Source organism: Crinia signifera, chromosome 2, assembly GCF_055691185.1.
Source record: "Crinia signifera chromosome 2, ASM5569118v1, whole genome shotgun sequence".
NCBI classification, from domain to species: Eukaryota; Metazoa; Chordata; class Amphibia; order Anura; family Myobatrachidae; genus Crinia; species Crinia signifera.
The window spans coordinates 399,304,229-399,325,334 of NC_139218.1; the positions used below are offsets into that span (position 1 = coordinate 399,304,229).

The 21,106-nt window shown below is 49.8% G+C and overlaps 1 protein-coding gene across 2 annotated transcripts in view; it reads right to left on the minus strand.

Annotated features, from left to right (window-relative positions):
* Nucleotides 1–7,092: 7,092 nt before the first annotated feature.
* Nucleotides 7,093–21,106, minus strand: part of ARAP1 (ArfGAP with RhoGAP domain, ankyrin repeat and PH domain 1) — a 199,326-nt gene continuing 185,312 nt past the window's right edge. For both annotated transcript variants that reach the window (XM_083170539.1, XM_083170540.1), the window contains 4 exons: nucleotides 16,081–16,131; nucleotides 15,349–15,412; nucleotides 13,699–13,851; nucleotides 7,093–9,161 (listed from right to left, as the gene is read on the minus strand). In XM_083170539.1, the coding sequence (XP_083026665.1) occupies nucleotides 9,156–9,161; nucleotides 13,699–13,851; nucleotides 15,349–15,412; nucleotides 16,081–16,131 (274 nt within the window). In that variant the 3' untranslated portion in view covers nucleotides 7,093–9,155. The remainder of the gene's footprint in view (nucleotides 9,162–13,698; nucleotides 13,852–15,348; nucleotides 15,413–16,080; nucleotides 16,132–21,106) is intronic.

The window sequence follows — 21,106 nt, forward strand, 5'->3', positions numbered from 1 at the left end:
GTGCACCCCTCCCACCCATGGGGACGCCTATTGGGAATGGTAAAGTGTGGCGATCGCAGCGGTAGTGGAACCAGGCACCAGGCCTGAAGCACGGCGAAGAGAAGGGCTCCACGTGACACCAAAAACATGAAAAACTCATGTCAGCCTTTTCATGTGTCAATCTTTGCCATGTCTACCAAAAGGTCGACATGAGGTTTTTGCATTTTTTTTGTTGTCCAGAATGTTGACGCAAGTGGACATGGACACGTATCAGCTTACAACGTCGCCTCACATGGCCCACTATTATATTCTCCATCCCTTCCGCCAGGACCCACAGATCTACTTGTCTGCAGGCCCGGTGTTCCTCCTGGCTCCTGCTGCTAAGGAGAAATGACCCTCACAGAGTGGTTGCCCTTTAAAGCTGACACTTTTGAGGATGCTAGAGGAGGCGGCGGTCTCTAGCATCCTTAAAACCGGTTTGCGGTTAGGGGCAGCCATTTTGTGAGGGTGATTTTTCATTAGCAGAGGGACCCGGCCAGAGAGCCAGCGGCGGCAGCAGCAAGGGCAGGGAAATTTGTCATTTAGCCTCCCTGACCACAAACCTCTGTAATGTTGCATCTGCCCCACCTGCGCTGCAGCATGGTTTTACCCCGGTGTAAATTGTCGCTCCCAACATCGGATCAGGCCCTGAATGTGCAGCGAACAGCAGCGGACCCGTCTTCCTCAGCGCTGGTTAAATATGATTGTGTTTGTGATTTAAATCTGATTATTTCTGGCGAGGCGCGGATGCACTTTCTCGCCGAGCCTGAGGGCTGCAGATCAGGCCTGATAGAGACCTTGAGAGACACAAAGATGAAAGACACAAAGATAAAAGAGGAGACAAGCGCGGGGACGATGGGAGAGATGGAGGGTTGAGCGGCGGGCACAGAAAGAACAAGTCAAGGCCAAAGCAGAAATTGTAGAAGCCGGGAAGTGTCAGCGAGTGGGTCAGCGGCAGAATCTCATTATCTCCCAGATTAAAGGCACGGAGCACCGACGGCCTATCTGCGCTGCCATCTGATGATAAACACGTGGCATTACATCTAATGGTGGCATCACACAGGCCCGTGGCATTGTTTGCCTTATACCACGGGACGATTTATAGAACAAAGTCACCGGTAATTGTCACAAACGGCGCGGGTGTGAGGTTCATGTGGCAGAATATAGCCCTCGCCCTTATTCTCCGCAGGGGGCTCATACATGTGACCCCCCCATTATAGGTTACCCAGATCCCATTACTGGGGGAATTACTGATCCAGTAATGAGGATAGATGCCCCTCCTTCTGCGGCAGCGGCCTACAGTTTGGGGATCTCAGTGACATGGGCACAAGCTGGCGGAGGATACAAACACAAGGTCGGGGTACTGGGCACCAATCAAGACACCCGTTACAATTACCAGAATGATCCCACTAAGGGTGTAATGTCATCAGCAGAACATAGGTGGCAGCAGCTCCTCTTATACATCAGATTACATGCTCCCCCCCCCCCAATATTCTGGATTAGGCTTTACACATTCAGTATGCAGGGTAGGGGCTGTGGTATAGGGTATATACTTGGTAGGGGGCTGTGGTATAGGGTATATACTAGGTAGGGGGCTGTGATATAGGATATATACATAGTAGGGGGCTGTGGTATATGATATATACATGGTAGGGGGCTGTGGTATAGGATATATACTAGGTAGGGGCTGTGCTATAGGGTATATACTAGGTAGGGGCTGTGCTATAGGGTATATACTAGGTAGGGGCTGTGGTATAGGGTATATACTAGGTAGGGGGCTGTGCTATAGGATATATACTAGGTAGGTGGCTGTGCTATAGGACATATACTAGGTAGGGGGCTGTGCTATAGGATATATACTGGGAAGGGGCTGTGCTATAGGGTATATACTAGGTAGGGGGCTGTGCTATAGGACATATACTAGGTAGGGGGCTGTGCTATAGGATATATACTGGGTAGGGGCTGGGGTATAGGGTATATTCTAGGTAGGGGCTGTTCTATAGGGTATATACTAGGTAGTGGGCTGTGCTATAGGATATATACTAGGTAGGGGGCTGTGTATTAGGATATATACTAGGCAGAGGGATGTGCTATAGAATATATACTAGGTAGGGGCTGTGCAATAGAATATATACTAGGTAGGGGCTGTGCAATAGGACATATACTAGGTAGGGGGCTGTGCTATAGGATATATACTGTAATATGTAGGGGCTGTGCTATAGGATATATACTAGGTAGGGTGCTGTGCTATAGGATATATACTAGGTAGGGTGCTGTGCTATAGGATATATACTAGGTAGGGGCTGGGGTATATACTAGGTAGAGGGCTGTGCTATAGTATATATACTAGGCAGGGGGCTGTGCTATAGTATATATACTAGGCAGGGGGCTGTGCTATAGTATATATTCTAGGTCGGGGCTGTGCTATAGGATATATACTCTGTAGGGGGCTGTGCAATAGGATATATACTTGGTAGGGGGCTGTGCTATAGTACATATACTAGGTAGGGGGCTGTGCTATAGGATATATACTGGGTAGGGGCTGGGGTATAGGATATATATTAGGTAGGGGCTGTGCTATAGGATATACACTAGGTAGGGTGCTATGCTATATGGGATATAGGGTATATACTAGGTAGGGTGCTGTGCTATAGGGTATATACTAGATAGAGGGCAATGCTATAGAATATATACTGGGTAGGGGCTGTGCTATAGGGTATATACTAGCAAGGGGGCTGTGCTATAGGATATATACTAGGTAGGGGGCTGTGCTATAGGATATATACTAGGCAGAGGGATGTGCTATAGGATATATACTAGGTAGGGGCTGTGCAATAGGACATATACTAGGTAGGGGGCTGTGCTATAGGATATATACTGTTATATGTAGGGGCTGTGCTATAGGATATATATTAGGTAGGGGCTGGGGTATAGGGTATACTAGGTAGGGGGCTGTGCTATAGTATATATACTAGGCAGGGGGCTGTGCTATAATATATATTCTAGGTAGGGGCTGTGCTATAGGATAAAAACTAGGTAGAGGCTGTGCTATACGATATATACTAGGTAGGGGCTGTGCTATAGGATATACACTAGGTAGGGTGCTGTGCTATATGGTATATACTAAGTAGGGGCTGGGGTATAGGGTATATACTAGGTAGGGTGCTGTGCTATAGGGTACATACTAGATAGAGGGCAATGCAATAGGATATATAATAGGTAGGGGGTGTGGTATAGGGTATATACTAGGTAGGGGGATGTGCTATAGGATATATACTATGCAGGGGGCTGTGTTATAGAATATATACTAGGTAAGGGCTGTGCTATAGAGGATATACTATGTAGGGAGCTGTGCTATAGAACATATACTAGATAGGGTGCTGTGCTATAGGGTATATACTAGATAGGGTGCTGTGCTATAGGGTATATACTAGGCAGGGTGCTGTGCTATAGGATATACACTAGGTAGGGTGCTGTGCTATAGGGTATATACTAGGCAGGGGGCTGTGCTATAGGATATACACTGGGCAGGGGGATGTGCTATAGAATATATACTAGGCAGGGTGCTGTGCTATAAGGTATAAAGTAGGTAGGGTGCTGTGCTATAGGGTATATATTAGATAGAGGGCAGTGCTATAGGATATATACTAGGCAGGGGGCTATGCAATAGGACATATACTAGGCAGGGGGCTGTGGTATAGGGTATATACTTGGTAGGGTGCTGTGCTAAAGAATATATACTAGGTAGGGGCTGTTCAATAGGATCTATACTAGGAAGGGCTGTGCTATAGGACATATACTAGGTATGGTGCTGTGCTATATGGTATATACTAAGTAGGGGCTGTGCTATAGGATATACACTAGGCAGGGGGCTGTGCTATAAGGTATATAATAGGTAGGTTGCTGTGCTATAGGGTATATACTAGATAGAGGGAAATGCTATAGGGTATATACTAGGTAGGGTGCTGTGCTATATGGTATATACTAAGTAGGGGCTGTGCTATAGGATATACACTAGGAAGGGGGCTATGCTATAAGGTATATACTAGGTAGGGTGCTGTGCTATAGGGTATATACTAGGTAGGGGGCTGTGCTATAGGATATAATACTAGGTAGGGGCTGTAATATAGGGTTATACTAAGCAGGGGGCTGTACTATGGGGTATATACTAGATAGGGGGCAATGCTATAGGATATATAATAGGTAGCGGGCTGTGGTATAGGATATATACTAGGCAGGGGGCTGTGCTATAGGATATATACTAGGCAGGATGCTGTGCTATAGGGTATATAGTAGGTAGGTTGCTGTGCTATAGGATATATACTAGGTAGGGGGCTGTGCTATAGGATATACAATAGGTAGGGGCTGTGGTATAGGGTATATGCTAGGTAGGGGGCTGTGCTTTAGGATATATACTAGGCAGGGGGGTTGTGCTATAGGGTATATACTAGGTAGGGGCTGGGGTATACGATATATACAAGGTAGGCTGCTGTGTTATATGGTAAATACTAGATAGGGACGTGCTATAGGGTAAATATTAAGTAGGGGCTGTGCTATTGGATATATACTAGGTAGGGGCTGTGGTATAGGATATATGGTAATTATGTATTATCTGGGCTCCCATGTTAAATGCACCCCATTTTTTCATACCCCTACTATCCAATTACGCATGGAGTTGATTTTATATAGTGTGGCGAGCGCAGCGAGCCACCGTGCCCGAAGCGTGGTGAGCCCAGCGACGCAGGGGACGCAGCCTCATAAGAAAAATGGGAGCCCAGATATTACATAAGTACCGGATATATACTTGGTAGGGGTTGTGCTATAGGACATATACTTGATAGGGGGCAGTGCTATAGGATATATACTAGGCAGGGGGATGTGCTATAGGATATATACTAGGTAGGGGTGTGTGCTATAGGATATATACTAGGTAGGGGTGTGTGCTATAGGATATATACTAGGTAGGGGGGTGTGCTATAGGATATATACTAGGTAGGGGCTGTGCAATAGGACATATATTAGGTAGGGGGCTGTGCTATAGGACATATACTAGGCAGGGGGCTGTGCTATAGGGTATATACTCGGTAGGGTGCTGTGCTCTAGGATATATACTAGGTAGGGGCTGTGCTATAGGGTATATGCTAGGTACTGTAGGGTGATGTGCTATAGGGTATATACTAGGTAGGGTGCTGTGCTAGGGTATATACTAGGTAGGGTGCGGTGCTATAGGATATACACTAGGTAGGAGGCTGTGCTATAGGACATACACTAGGTAGGGTGCTGAGCTATATGGTATATACTAGGTAGGGGGCGGTGCTATAGGATATATACTAGATAGGGGGCTGTGGTATAGGATATACACTAGGTAGGGGCTGTGCTATAGGACATATACTCGGTAGGGGGCTGTGGTATAGCGTATATACTAGGTGGGGGCAGTGCTATAGGATATATAATAGGTAGGGGGCTGTGCAATAGGATATGTACTGTAATAGGTAAGGGCTGTGCAATAGGGTATATACTGGGTAGGGGGCAGTGCTATAGGACATATACTAGGTAGGGTGCTGTGCTATAGAATATATACTACTGTAGGTAGGGGGCTGTTCTATAGGACATATACCAGGTAGGGGGCTGTGGTATAGGCTATATACTAGGTCAGTGGTCAGGGAACTCGGTCCTCATTACCCCACACAGTGCATGTTTTGCTGGTAACCCAGCAGGTGCACAGGTATACTAATTACTCACAGACACATTTTATAAGGTCCGCAGGTGGAGTTAATTATTTCACCTGTGATTCTGTGAGGAGACCTGCAAAACATGCACTGCGTGGGGTAATGAGGGCCGGGTTCCCTGACCACTGAGCTAGGTAGAGGGTGGTGCTATAGGATATATACTTGGTAGGGGGCTGTGCTATAGGATATATACTGTATAATACCCTATACCACAGCCCCTATGTATTATACTAGGTAGGGCGTGGTGCTATAGGATATATACTAGGTAGGGGGCTGTGCTATAGGTACTGTAATAAGTAGGTATATGTAGTGTAATAAGTAGGGGCTGTGCTATATGGTATATACAGTAGTATAAGGTGATTTATCACTGCTGTGTAATACACTGTATATTAGGGTGCTGTCATATGACTCATTGCGGGATACGGTCGTTTTATCGAATGACATTAGGTCGAATGTCATTTGGTCGACCCCACTAGGTCGAATGTGTAAAAAGTTCGACATGGGTTTATGTCGAACTTCCGACTATGTCGACTGCCATTAGGTCGACTGGGGTTAGGTCGAATTGCTCTTTTTGGGTTTTTTTTGGTGCCGACATGTGCCGACAGGCGGTGGTTCATGCCCTACCATCCACTAGGGCGTGGTGGAGGTTATTAAAGCTGTGGCGAGCGAAGCGTGCCACCGTGCCCGAAGCATTGCGAGCGAAGCGAGGGATGCGAGGGTCCGATTCACTATGTCAACAGTGTCCATGTCGACACTGTTGACATTTCGGCCAAAAAAAACCCAAAAAGAGCAATTCGACCTAACCCCAGTCGACCTAATGGCAGTCGACATAGTCGGAAGTTCGACATAAACCCATGTCGACCTTTTTACACATTCGACCTAGTGGGGTCGACCAAATGACATTCGACCTAATTTCATTCGATAAAACGATCCACACCCCTCATTGCACAGCGGGCAGGGAATGTAATAAACATGTCCCTGTAATGCGTCATACCTGGTATCTATACTTATAAATGATCATGAAACTTCTCAGTATGTTAATAGAAACACTTCAAACTTTTATTCTGCGGTACTGTAAGATTTTATGGGGAAACCTGAATTGTCCACCAGGTGGCGCCTCTACCTTGGTCTCACCAGTCACATGTCCCTTTAAGAACATAAATCTACAGTATGACACATTTTACAAAAAGTATATGGCATGTGATATTGCCACTCATTCTGCCATGTATGGGATAGGAAAACACTCCACAGGTCTCGCTGTTCTGGAAGGTGGCCAGTCTTGCCGATTCTCCCAATTGAGCTATACATTTCTGAGATAAAACAATAACTGTTTGATAACAAGATACATAGATTAACCTCAATTCTTTTATTCATGAGTGGAAATTACAATGAGATGAATGTCAGGAGTGTGGATTGTCTGCTGGTTCCTGTGTTGGATACAGAGGGTACTGTATAACATTATCAGATGCTCGGCACCAAGACCAGAAGACACAGCCATCATCACAGAAGATATCACAGAGAATATCCCAAGCTGAGTGTCCGGGTCTCTGCGAGTCGTCTAGAGAAGCTGCTGGACTGCTCAATGTCCGGGTCCCTGTGGATCATCTAGAGAAGCTGCTGGACTGCTCAATGTCTGGGTCTCTGCAGGTCATCTAGAGAAGCTGCTGGACTGCTCAATGTCCGGGTCTCTGCAGATTGTCTAGAGAAGCTGCTGGACTGCTCAATGTCTGGGTCTCTGCAGGTCATCTAGAGAAGCTGCTGGACTGCTCAATGTCTGGGTCTCTGCAGGTCATCTAGAGAAGCTGCTGGACTGCTCAATGTCTGGGTCTCTGCAGGTCATCTAGAGAAGCTGCTGGACTGCTCAATGTCCGGGTCTCTGCAGATTGTCTAGAGAAGCTGCTGGACTGCTCAATGTCCGGGTCCCTGCGGGTCATCTAGAGAAGCTGCTGGACTGCTCAATGTCCGGGTCTCTGCAGATAGTCTCGAGAAGCTGCTGGACTGCTAAATGTCCGGGTCTCTGCAGATTGTCTAGAGAAACTGCTGGACTGCTCAATGTCTGGGTCTCTGCAGGTCATCTAGAGAAGCTGCTGGACTGCTCAATGTCTGGGTCTCTGCAGGTCATCTAGAGAAGCTGCTGGACTGCTCAATGTCCGGGTCTCTGCAGATTGTCTAGAGAAGATGCTGGACTACTAAAAGTCTGGGTCTCTGCAGGTCATCTAGAGAAGCTGCTGGGCTGCCGAACATCCTAGGTCTCTGCAGGTCATCTAGAGAAGCTTCTGGCCTTCAGAACATCCTGGGTCTCTGCAGGTCACCAGAGAAGCTGCTGGGCTGCAGAATGTCCTTGGCCTCTGCAGGTCATCTAGAGAAGCTGCTGGCCTGCAGAATATCCTGGGTCTTTGCAGGTCATCTAGAGAAGCAGCGGGCCTTCAGACCATCCTGGGTCTCTGCAGGTCATCTAGAGAAGCTGCTGGGCTGCAGAATGTCCTGGGTGTCTGCAGGTCATCTAGAGAAGCTGCTGGGCTGCAGAATGTCCTGGGTCTCTGCAGGTGATCTAGAAAAGCTGCTGGGCTGCAGAATATCCTGGGTGTCTGCAGGTCATCTAGATAAGCTGCTGGGATGCAGAATGTCCTGGAGAAGGATGCTTAGGACCATGATTGTATGCAAGATGAGCAGCTTATTATTGCAGCTACAGTGAGTTCAGATGATGTTACACTTGATTGGAAAAACCGCAGATAAGGAAACCAGTTGTTCACCATAAGAGAATGTATCAATTGCTATATAAGGTGAGATGAATTGCTGGAGAGGTTATGGATGAACATGTCGCTACAGTGATTGGTTAATAGGTTATCATTCGTCTGACCTACGCTGAGCTCCGTGCCCTCATGTACGGTACATACGGAACGGTCCGCAGAGGTTGTCGCAGATGAATGAAGTGACACAGTTAATACCCAATAGCTCCATTATATACATAAGATTACATAACCCACCAAATGGGCTGCTAATAAAGTTATTAATCTGTCTCTCATGTTAGTGCATAGAAGTCATCCGGTATTTACTGCTAATTAGATAGGTCACAGTCTTATGTACAGAGGAACCTATAGTGGTCCCAGACCCAAGCTGGCTGTAGTCTATGCCCAGTTCCAACATTAATGATCCTGAGCTAGAAGACTTTCTACAGTCCGCCATGGTCCTTGGGGCATTGTCCATCGAGGGTCGCGTTTTGTATGTACAATTCTTTCTACAAGGTCCAGATCTACTGGTGTCCTGCCCATGGTGTCCTCCAAGTGGGATGGCCTGTTGGGTCTGTGACGGTTCCATCACACAAACTTCCTGGCGAATGGAGAGGCCCAGGCATCCCGGAGTCCACAGGGACCTCCAATAAACGGCCACACAAGAGAGGAGGTTGCGTCACACCTGCAAAAATGTTTTACGGAGAGTTAGAAGATGTTCTCCATCATCACATTCATCAAGGTGACAGGGTGGCGGCATCGCTCACAGACGGGACGCGGGCATCAGGTAGACAGTGTCTAGGTCAACAGTCAAAAGGTCGACCGCTATTGGTGGACAGTCAAAAGGTCCACATGAAAAAAGTTCCACGTGCATTAGGTCAACATGGTCAAAATGTCAACATGAAACAAGTTGACATAGAAAATGGTCAACAGGAGTTTTTCATGATTTTTTTTTTTAAAACAAACTAGTTGATACTTGACCACCCTAGTGGGCATAGAGGGAGAACTTAGACTGCCAGGCACTGAGAGGTACCGTGTCCGAAGTGAAAAACTCATGTCATCTTTTTCCCATGTCAACATTTTCATGTCATCCTTTTGGTGTGTTGACCTTTTTGACTGTCCCGTACCCCTCACAGACAATGTCTTGGTTGACAGGTCGACATGAACGCGTGCAAGAATATATACTTCTAGTTTAACTCTTTGTCTGAATACGAAGAAGCAGCAACTCCAAGTGATAAATAGAACTGCGCAGTGATATGGAGGGCTGTACAGTGACTGCGCAGTGATACGGAGTGCTGTACCGTGACTGCGCAGAGATACTGAGGGCTGTACAGTGACTGCGCAGTGATACGGAGGGCTGTACAGTGACTGCTCAGTGATACGGAGGGCTGTACAGTGACTGCGCAGTGATACAGAGTGCTGTACAGTGACTGCGCAGTGATACGGAGAGCTGTACAGTGACCGCGCAGTGATACGGAGGGCTGTACTGTGACTGCGCAGAGATACTGAGGGCTGTACAGTGACTGCGCAGTGATACGGAGGGCTGTACAGTGACTGCGCAGTGATACAAAGGGTTATATAGTGACCGAGCAGTGATACAGAGTGCTGTACAGTGAATGCGCAGTGATACAAAGGGTTGTATAGTGACCGCGCAGTGATACGGAGGGCTGTACTGTGACTGCGCAGTGATACGGAGTGCTGTACTGTGACTGCGCAGTGATACGGAGGGCTGTACTGTGACTGCTCAGTGATACGGAGGGCTGTACAGTGACTGCGCAGTGATACAGAGTGCTGTACAGTGACTGCGCAGTGATACGGAGAGCTGTACAGTGACCGCGCAGTGATACGGAGGGCTGTACTGTGACTGCGCAGAGATACTGAGGGCTGTACAGTGACTGCGCAGTGATACGGAGGGCTGTACAGTGACTGCGCAGTGATACAAAGGGTTGTATAGTGACCGCGCAGTGATACGGAGGGCTGTACTGTGACTGCGCAGTGATACGGAGTGCTGTACTGTGACTGCGCAGTGATACGGAGGGCTGTACTGTGACCGCGCAGTGATACGGAGGGCTGTACTGTGACCGCGCGCAGTGATACGGAGAGCTGTACAGTGACTGCGCAGTGATACGGATGGCTGTACTGTGACTGCGCAGTGATACAGAGGGCTGTACTGTGACTGCGCAGTGATACGGAGGGCTGTACTGTGACTGTGCAGTGATACGGAGGGCTGTACTGTGACCGCGCAGTGATACGGAGGGCTGTACTGTGACTGCGCAGTGATACGGAGGGCTGTACTGTGACTGCGCAGTGATACGGAGGGCTGTACTGTGACCGCGCAGTGATACGGAGGGCTGTACTGTGACCGCGCAGTGATACGGAGGGCTGTACTGTGACTGCGCAGTGATACGGAGGGCTGTACTGTGACTGCGCAGTGATACGGAGGGCTGTACTGTGACTGCGCAGTGATACGGAGGGCTGTACTGTGACTGCGCAGTGATACGGAGGGCTGTACTGTGACTGCGCAGTGATACGGAGGGCTGTACTGTGACTGCGCAGTGATACGGAGGGCTGTACTGTGACCGCGCAGTGATACGGAGGGCTGTACTGTGACCGCGCAGTGATACGGAGGGCTGTACTGTGACCGCGCAGTGATACGGAGGGCTGTACTGTGACCGCGCAGAGATACGGAGGGCTGTACTGTGACCGCGCAGTGATACGGAGGGCTGTACTGTGACCGCGCAGAGATACGGAGGGCTGTACTGTGACCGCGCAGAGATACGGAGGGCTGTACTGTGACTGCGCAGAGATACGGTGGGCTGTACTGTGACTGTGCAGAGATACGGAGGGCTGTACTGTGACTGTGCAGAGATACGGAGGGCTGTACTGTGACTGCGCAGAGATACGGAGGGCTGTACTGTGACCGCGCGCAGTGATACGGAGGGCTGTACTGTGACCGCGCAGAGATACGGAGGGCTGTACTGTGACTGCGCAGAGATACGGTGGGCTGTACTGTGACTGTGCAGAGATACGGAGGGCTGTACTGTGACTGTGCAGAGATACGGAGGGCTGTACTGTGACTGCGCAGAGATACGGAGGGCTGTACTGTGACCGCGCGCAGTGATACGGAGGGCTGTACTGTGATACGGGGTCATAAGATCAAATAAAATGGACATGCAAATTTCAGTCCTCGTCCTATCAACGTGTCAACCAACCTGTTCATTAAACGCCTTCCTGTCCTATTCACACTCACACCTCAGTCGTCTCGTCTCCCTCCTGTATGCTGTTACAGGCAGGGCCCTCCGCCCTCTTGGCTCTCACACTATCCCGCACTGGCCGGACTAAGCAGCCAGGATCTCTGCTCTCTTCTCCATACTAGTTTCCAAGGGTCAAGGACTTCCCTAATAACGCTGGGACCTTGCGCCACATGGGCAGACGTCTAAATCAGGCTCATTGATTGGCCCTCGCCATTCCTGACTGTACGGGACGTCTTTACACAGTACCCTCTTACATTGCTGCCGCATATTGGGCCAAGCCGCCATTCTCGGTGCCCAAGCCCCATGCCTCTCACTTGCATCCATTCCCGTGATATGCCTCTTATTTATAACGCACTTCATTTAATATGCACGTACGCCTGCGAGCCTGATTCTGTACACAAAGTGCTACGGCGTGGCGGACGCGGTATTTTTCCACGCCAAGTTCCATTGTGCTTTGTGTACAGACTCCGGCTCCATCGCACACAGGCGCTTCGGACGGGGGTGAATATTTCCCCCGGATCCCAAGGTATTGCTTGGTGTGGCGAGGAGACTGCAGATCGGCGATATAGAGTTCCAGAACATTATCTGTATTATAGATGATGCCTGTCAGTGGCACAATCTGCAGTCTGAGCTGCTCTGGTCTGTGATCTGCGCTGTCACCAGTCAACGGCTCGTACACATATTAAACACGTTATCTACCCGCGCGGCGTCACCTGCAGGCTGAGCCCCCCCCCCCGGGGAGCTGAGCGACTCATTCTCTCAGAACAGTCCTGAAGATCCAAATAAGCCTTCAGCGATGGCCGTGTGATAAGACGCTAGTAACATGTCACATGTATTACAGGTATACGCAGGGGGTGCGGTCTATCAGCGAGGTATACACAGGGGGTGCGGTCTATCAGCGAGGTATACACAGGGGGTGCGGTCTATGGGAGAGGTATACGCAGGGGGTGTGGTCTATGAGCGAGGTATACGCAGGGGGTGCGGTCTATGAGCGAGGTATACGCAGGGGGTGCGGTCTATGAGCGAGGTATACGCAGGGGGTGCGGTCTATGAGCGAGGTATACGCAGGGGGTGCGGTCTATGAGCGAGGTATACGCAGGGGGTGCGGTCTATGAGCGAGGGATACGCAGGGGGTGCGGTCTATGAGGGAGGTATACGCAGGGGGTGCGGTCTATGAGGGAGGTATACGCAGGGGGTGCGGTCTATGAGGGAGGTATACGCAGGAGGTGCGGTCTATGATCGAGGTATACGCAGGGGGTGCGGTCTATGATCGAGGTATACGCAGGGGGTGCGGTCTATGAGCGAGGTATACGCAGGGGGTGCGGTCTATGAGCGAGGTATACGCAGGGGGTGCGGGCTATGAGCGAGGTATATGCAGGGGGTGCGGTCTATGAGGAAGGTATACGCAGGGGGTGCGGTCTATGAGGGAGGTATATGCAGGGGGTGTGGTCTATGAGCGAGGTATATGCAGGGGGTGCGGTATATGAGCGAGGTATACACAGGGGTTGCGGTCTATAAGCGAGGAATATGCAGGGGGTGCGGTCTATGAGCGAGGTATACGCAGGGGGTGCGGTTTATGAGCGAGGTATACGCAGTGGGTGCGGTCTATGAGTGAGGTATACACAGGGGGTGGTGCCTATGCAGTGAGGTATACGCAGGGGGTGCGGTGTATGAGTGAGGTATACGCAGGGGGTGTGGTCTATGAGCGAGGTATACGCAGGGGGTGCGGTCTATGAGCGAGGACTATGCAGGGGGTGGAGTCTATGAGCGAGGTTTATGCAGGGGGTGTGGTCTATGAGCGAGGTATACGCAGGGGGTGTGGTCTATGAGCGAGGTATACGCAGGGGGTGTGGTCTATGAGCGAGGTATACACAGGGGTTGGTGACTATGCAGCGAGGTATGTTTACAACTAGCCCACCGTGACAACCTCGTGCCTCTCGCCCTACCACCCACATCAGGGTCACTCACCGTCAGCGCGTCCGTGGCGAAGGAAGCCATACTTTTCCTTATATCCATCTCACTTCCTCGTATAGGGATCAGGGATCTGTTGCCGAATGTACAATCCGGCTGCGAGTTTCGTGGCCTTGTCGTCGTGGTCTCCTCGGGCCACAGGCTGCCATACTGGACAGAGAGATAATAGTGATTAGCGAAGTGTATATTGCAGGTCCTCCGCGCAGCGTGTCCCTATTACACGCGGTATTTCCGCTCTGTACACGCCCGGGCCATAGAGATGTTATCAGCGTCTATGAGCGGCGTGCAATGTGCTATACAAGGAGCGGATTCCCCCAGGGAGAACCCACCTATTTGCTCTGTGTCTTGGGCAGCACTGAGCGCTGTTACACGGACAATCTGCACAGTGGAGAACATGAGACGTTCCCTGGCAGGAGCCACTTACAGCATAAAGAAGTCACTGGGAACCACCTAGTGTCACCATAGACAGTGACAGCGCCCAGGCGGAGGATGGGGCAGTAAGGTGTTACTGAAAACCACTTAGTGTCACCATAGACAGTGACAGCGACCAGGCAGAGGATGGGGCAGTAAGCTGTCACTGGAATCCACCTAGTGTCACCATAGACAGTGACAGCGCCCAGGCGGAGGATGGGCAATAGGCTGTCACTGGGAACCACTTAGTGTCACCATAGACAGTGACAGCGCCCAGGCGGAGGATGGGGCAGTAAGCTGTCACTGGCAACCACTTAGTGTCACCATAGACAGTGACAGCGCGGAGGATGGGCAGTAAGCTGTCACTGGGAACCACTTAGTGTCACCATAGACAGTGACAGCGCCCAGGCGGAGGATGGGGCAGTAAGCTGTCACTGGGAACCACTTAGTGTAACCATAGACAGCGTGGAGGATGGGCAGTAAGCTGTCACTGGGAACCACTTAGTGTCACCATAGACAGTGACAGCGCGGAGGATGGGCAGTAAGCTGTCACTGGGAACCACTTAGTGTCACCATAGACAGTGACAGCGCCCAGGCGGAGGATGGGGCAGTAAGCTGTCACTGGGAACCACTTAGTGTCACCATAGACAGTGACAGCGCGGAGGATGGGCAGTAAGCTGTCACTGGGAACCACTTAGTGTCACCCTAGACAGTGACAGCGCGGAGGATGGGTCAGTAAGCTGTCACTGGGAACCATTTAGTGTAGCCAAAGACCGTGACAGCGCGGAGGATGGGCAGTAAGCTGTCACTGGGAACCACTTAGTGTCACCATAGACAGTGACAGCGCGGAGGATGGGGCAGTAAGCTGTCACTGGGAACCACTTAGTGTCACCATAGACAGTGACAGCGCGGAGGATGGGCAGTAAGCTGTCACTGGGAACCACTTAGTGTCACCATAGACAGTGACAGCGCGGAGGATGGGCAGTAAGCTGTCACTGGGAACCACTTAGTGTCACCATAGACAGTGACAGCGCGGAGGATGGGCAGTAAGCTGTCACTGGGGAGCTATGAATGTTTGGTCTCATACAGTGACAGGTGCAGGACGGCAGCTATCGGGGGGCGTTATTACATCTGTGCAGGACACAAGACGCTCTGATAGAGGGTTACGTGTACATCCAGATAACGTGCGGATACTGACCTTGTGTGGGGATAATAGGAACAAGCTAAGTACTGTACCTGTACATACATGAACGCTGCCAACCACTCTCTCATGTCTCCCAGGGATTTACAGCATAGATACCTGGGGATAAAAAGCAAAGCAGTCAGGCCTGGAGGTGTGAGCAGGCAAACACACAGCCTCTAGGGGGCGACAGAGAGACTATTGTGGCTCCAATACAGAGGGGGACAGAGATACTGAGGACATAACACAGAGGGGGGCAGAGATACTGAGGACATGCTACAGAGGGGGACAGAGATACTGAGGACATCATACAGAGGGGGACAGAGATACTGAGGACATGATACAGAGGGGGACAGAGATACTGAGGACATGCTACAGAGGGGGACAGAGATACTGAGGACATGCTACAGAGGGGGACAGAGATACTGAGGACATGCTACAGAGGGGGGACAGAGATACTGAGGACATGCTACAGAAGGGGACAGAGATACTGAGGCCATGATACAGAGGGGGACAGAGATACTGAGGACATGCTACAGAGGGTGACAGAGATAATGAGGACATGCTACAGAAGGGGACAGAGATACTGAGGACATGCTACAGAGGGTGACAGAGATAATGAGGACATGCTACAGAGGGTGACAGAGATAATGAGGACATGCTACAGAAGGGGACAGAGATACTGAGGACATGCTACAGAGGGGGACAGAGATACTGGGGGCATGACACAGAGGGGGACAGAGGGGACAGGACAGACACACAAGGTCAGATAGAGGTGCAGGTCTCACCACTGGCTCTTCTCATTCTTCTCGTTCGTACACATTATGGTAAAGACATAACTGCAAGACAGAAGTGTGCAATATCAGCCCCACATCCGCACAGCTGCAGTGCAGTAACCAGGCTACTTCTATACATCTGCAAACACTATGGGTGACATTTAATAGGATGCGATTTTTAGTCACTTTCCAAAATCGCACCTTATCGCACTTTTCAAAATCACATTTCTTTTCTGAAACACGCATATTTAATGGGATGCAAAATCTGGGCAAAAAAGTGCATGGAGATGCACAGCTCAGCCTTGATTGGCTGAAAGCATCTCCATGGAGACGCATCGAGCCAACTGCGCTAACAGCCTCTATATTGTTGGGACAGCGCTATAGAAGCTGTTAGCAGAGTAGGAGGAAGCTGGCTCACCCCGCTGTCAGTGCGGGGTGAGCTGGCTCCTGGCTGTGGAGGAGGGAGGGAGGGCAGCGCTGGACCCTGGTTCTGTAAGTATGTTGGTGTAAAAGTGAGGTGTGTGTGTAATAAAGTTATACTTTTCTGTGTGTGTGTTTGTTTTATTTTAACATTCTTTTTACAGGTGTACTACGAGTCCCAGCGGGCCCATTAATGCCCCGCATGCTGGGACTTGTGGTTCGCCAAGTCCCAGCATGCGGGGAAGGCCTGCTGGCACTTCTAGTTCACCTGTATAAAGCAGTGTTATGTATGAATGATTTAACCCTATCAGGCCGGCGTCCAAAGCCCAGGGACGCTGGCGACAGCCCCGGGCTTCAGCCCTGGATGGGTGAAGCCTAGGGGGGACCCCTTTATTCGGGGGGGGGGGGATCCCCACTCCCCCAGGTACCCCTTCCAAGGCTGACCAGCACCATGGGCTGTTGGAGTCCGGTGCTGGTATCAAAATATGGGGGACCCCCAGATTTATTGTCCCCGTAGTTTTGGAACCAGGAGCGGTCCAAGAGTCTGGGGCTGGTTTCAGAAATACGGGGGACCCCTACGCTTTTTGTCCCCCATATTTTTGGAACCAGGTCCGGCTTAATGAGCCCGGGGCTGGTTATGCTCAGGAGGGGGGACCTCACGCCATTTTTATTTAAAAATTTAACTTTTACACATTTTTTAAGACAGGACCATGCACAGATGATCTGTGCAAGGTTCTGGCCAATTCGTCTGTCAGTACCTGGTCTGCATGTGTGGCGATTTTTAGTAACATTTTCCCATTTTCGCATCTCATTAAATATGCGATTTGTATACTTTATAATGGGAAAACAACTGGATGTGAGTGCCGGCGTTACTAAAAATCGCACCTTCAGAATCTGCGCTTTTCGCATCTCGTTAAAATTTCGGACTTTTTTTGCCGAAAATATCGCCAAAAACCAGGTTTTGCATCTCATTAAATATCACCCTGTGTATCAGGTAATCGCCCCCAGTAATACAAGCTTCAGGAGTCGGTAATGTGCGAGACAGAGGGTGAGGACGGGTGTCTTTCTCCCTACTCTCTGTTTAGGTGTACTAAAGGATGCAGTAATTGTGGACAACAGAGAACAGCAGCTTACACACAACCACTCAGCAAACATTAATAGTGACATAAGGGACCGTCATAGAGCAAGAAGCATCCGCAGTCACCACCTAGGGTCACCCCTTATACAAATTTGTCCACGTACTACCATCCACCGCGTGCTACAAGTCACATAAAACATGCGCTCCGTGTATCACGGAAGTGCCAAGCATCTTGGTGTGCAACCTTTCTCATTGCAATGCTTATTTGCAGAACAGGGTGAATAGGAAGCACAAGTAGCTTCTGCTGAGTAAAATGATATGTGCCAAGTGTGTTACTGCAGCTGTATCTGTATACGGAATACAATGTTACAGTGGTGTATTGCATTCCCTATGCAGATACAGCCACAGCCACACCCTGAATATAGGCATGCTGCATATCATTTTACTCAGCAGATGCTGCTTGTGCGTCCTATTCACCCTGTGTTACAATAAGATGCATTGTACTGAAAAAAGTCACAAGCAAATGTGCTCGGCTCGACTAAGACATGGCACAAGTAGAATGGCTGTTTAATGCGTGAGTTGGCTAGATGTGTGTGGGCACGTCTGTATTTCCGGTCCGCGCATCCAAATCTGTACAGCAACAACAAGGCCCAACATTGGACGGAAAATGTTGCATCCGCTTGAATAGCATATTCTTGGGGAGACCCTCAGCTGCGGCAACGTCACATGATCATCTCGAATACCACCTCATGAACAACCCGGGGTGCAACCCAACAAGACGGGCACCAGCAGCCACACTGCGGCATCAAACCCTACCGCTGATCAACTTGGGGTGCACCCCAACAATCCAGGCACCCACAGACGCACTGCGGCATCAAACCCTTCCGCTGATCAACCTGGGGTGCACCCCAACAATCCAGGCACCCACAGACTGCGGTACACACAGGAATGACGCTTTCAGGAGCTCTTCAGTCCTTGGTGGTAGGAGGAACATGTTAATAAATACGTTGCTCAGTAACACAGCGCTGTGCACAGACTTGTATATAGAGCCATGTACAGTAAAACACTCCGGAACACATTTCCTCAAAGTTAGAAAACATCTCATTTATTTCAGAATCAGAGGCATTTAACCAATCACAGAACTCAGTCCGTTTCCATGGAAGCCGGGAAAAAAAGAGAAAATACTTTTCCCTGTGTTTCAGATAAAATGCAGCGAGCGGCCCATTAGCAGCGATCATTGCCCCCGTTTATCCCACATGGGGGGGGGGGGCGGCTATCGGGTTAGCTGTTAATTCCCCAGTAACGAGCTGTGAGGGCAGTGAAGGGTTAACCCATTAGTGCCTGGGCCCCGGTGTGTGTCTTAGCAACCAGCAGTCCTTGGCGTGTTTCCATGACAAAGTGCGGGTTCTGCCCACTCACCCAGCTGGCAGGCGCAGGCCTGGTGATCAGCTGTCCACACAGAGGGCACAGAGTGCAGCGCACGCGGCAGCTATTCCTGGTGCACGGGTGCAAATCACAGAATGACGGCAAACATCTCCTATTGTTATATAAACCCTAATGTCTGTGACCATCTGCACTCCTGCTCCTCGCGCTGTGTATATACTGTGTATTTATATATATATATAATAAGATAGCCAAGTGCGTACACTCCAAATCTCCCTGAGAGTTATTATTAATACATCACCACTGTGATAGATTATCGACGTATCGGACCGAGCATGGTCCTTTATCAAGACAGCATCTGGACATCCAAACAGCTCAGCAACATAACAAAGTGGCAAACCGACCAGCTATCACAGTGGTGATGTATTAATAATAAATCTTGTTGGAAATGTGGAGTGTGCGCACTTGGCTATCTTATTGTTGCTAGCCACCGGAAATATATTATGGTACACTTAGTGGGATTTTAAGTAGAGCACCCCACTGCTGCCTTCAAATCCTGGATGGGAGTGCGGATTCTCCTATACATACTGTACATACATATATACATACATACATACATATATACACACACACACACACATATAGTGTGTAGCTGGTGGCACTCCATAAACAAGCCAAAGGACGCTGAACTGAGCAGAAGAACCTTTAAAGCGGTGCCTTCTGTTTAAAGTGTGACAACTGTTACATGTACGATTGTAATATATACACTTAACATCGGCACTCACCTTTCCTAGTTTTGGGGTGCCCTATGGCTTGTGACCACATTGTTTAAACAGCCCCTCCAATGTCTATATATATATATATATATATATATATATATATATATATATATATATATATATATATATATATACACACACACATATACTGTATATATCATCTGCACTGTACTCCTGTTCCTCGTGCTGTGTGTGTGTGTGTGTATACTGTAAATGTATATATCAGCTCACAGTTCTGCTATCTGGGCACAGTCTCTGCTGCCCTCTAGTGGTGAAGGGGGTGCATTTACTCCTGCTCCACTACGTATCTGTCAGGGGGTAGATGGGACAGAGCGATGTTCTGCAGGTCATTAGAGAGGTCAGTAATGTAATAATCTGCAGGATATATCGCTATGTACTTGCCAGGGGGTAGATCGGACAGAGCGATGTTCTGCAGGTCATTAGAGAGGTCAGTAATGTAATAATGTGCAGGATATATCGCTATGTACCTGTCAGGGGGTAGATGGGACAGAGCAATGTTCTGCAGATCACTAGAGAGGTCAGTAATGTAATAATCTGCAGGATATGTCACTATGTACCAGTCAGGGGGTAAAGGAAGCATGACAATGCTCTGCAGATCAGTCGCCTTTTTACCTATGGCTGTAGGTATATGGTGACTGGAGGCTGGGCAGGGAGCGGCCTCACCAAGACACCCGGGTACATGGGCACAGACACGTATGGTGCTATAACGCGGTGACTGGAGGCTGGGCGGGGAGCTGCCTCACCAGGATACCTGTTTACATGGGCACAGACACGTATGGTTCTATAACGCGGTAACTGGAGGCTGGGCAGGGAGCAGCCTCACCGGGACACCCGGGTACATGGGCACAGACACGCATGGTGCTATAACACTGTGACTGGAGGCTGGGCGGGGAGCGGCCTCACCAGGACACCTGGGTACATGGGCACAGACACGTATGGTGCTATAACACGGTGACTGGAGGCTGGGCAGGGAGCGGCCTCACCAGGACACCCGGGTACATGGGCACAGACACGTATGGTGCTATAACACGGTGACTGGAGGCTGGGCAGGGAGCGGCCTCACCAGGACACCCGGGTACATGGGCACAGACATGTATGGTGCTATAACACGGTGACTGGAGGCTGGGCAGGGAGCGGCCTCACCAGGACACCCGGGTACATGGGCACAGACACGTATGGTGCTATAACGTGGTGACTGGAGGCTGGGCGGGGAGCGGCCTCACCAGGACACCCGGGTACATGGGCACAGACACGTATGGTGCTATAACGTGGTGACTGGAGGCTGGGCAGGGAGCGGCCTCACCAGGACACCTGTTTACATGGGCACAGACATGTATGGTTCTATAACACGGTGACT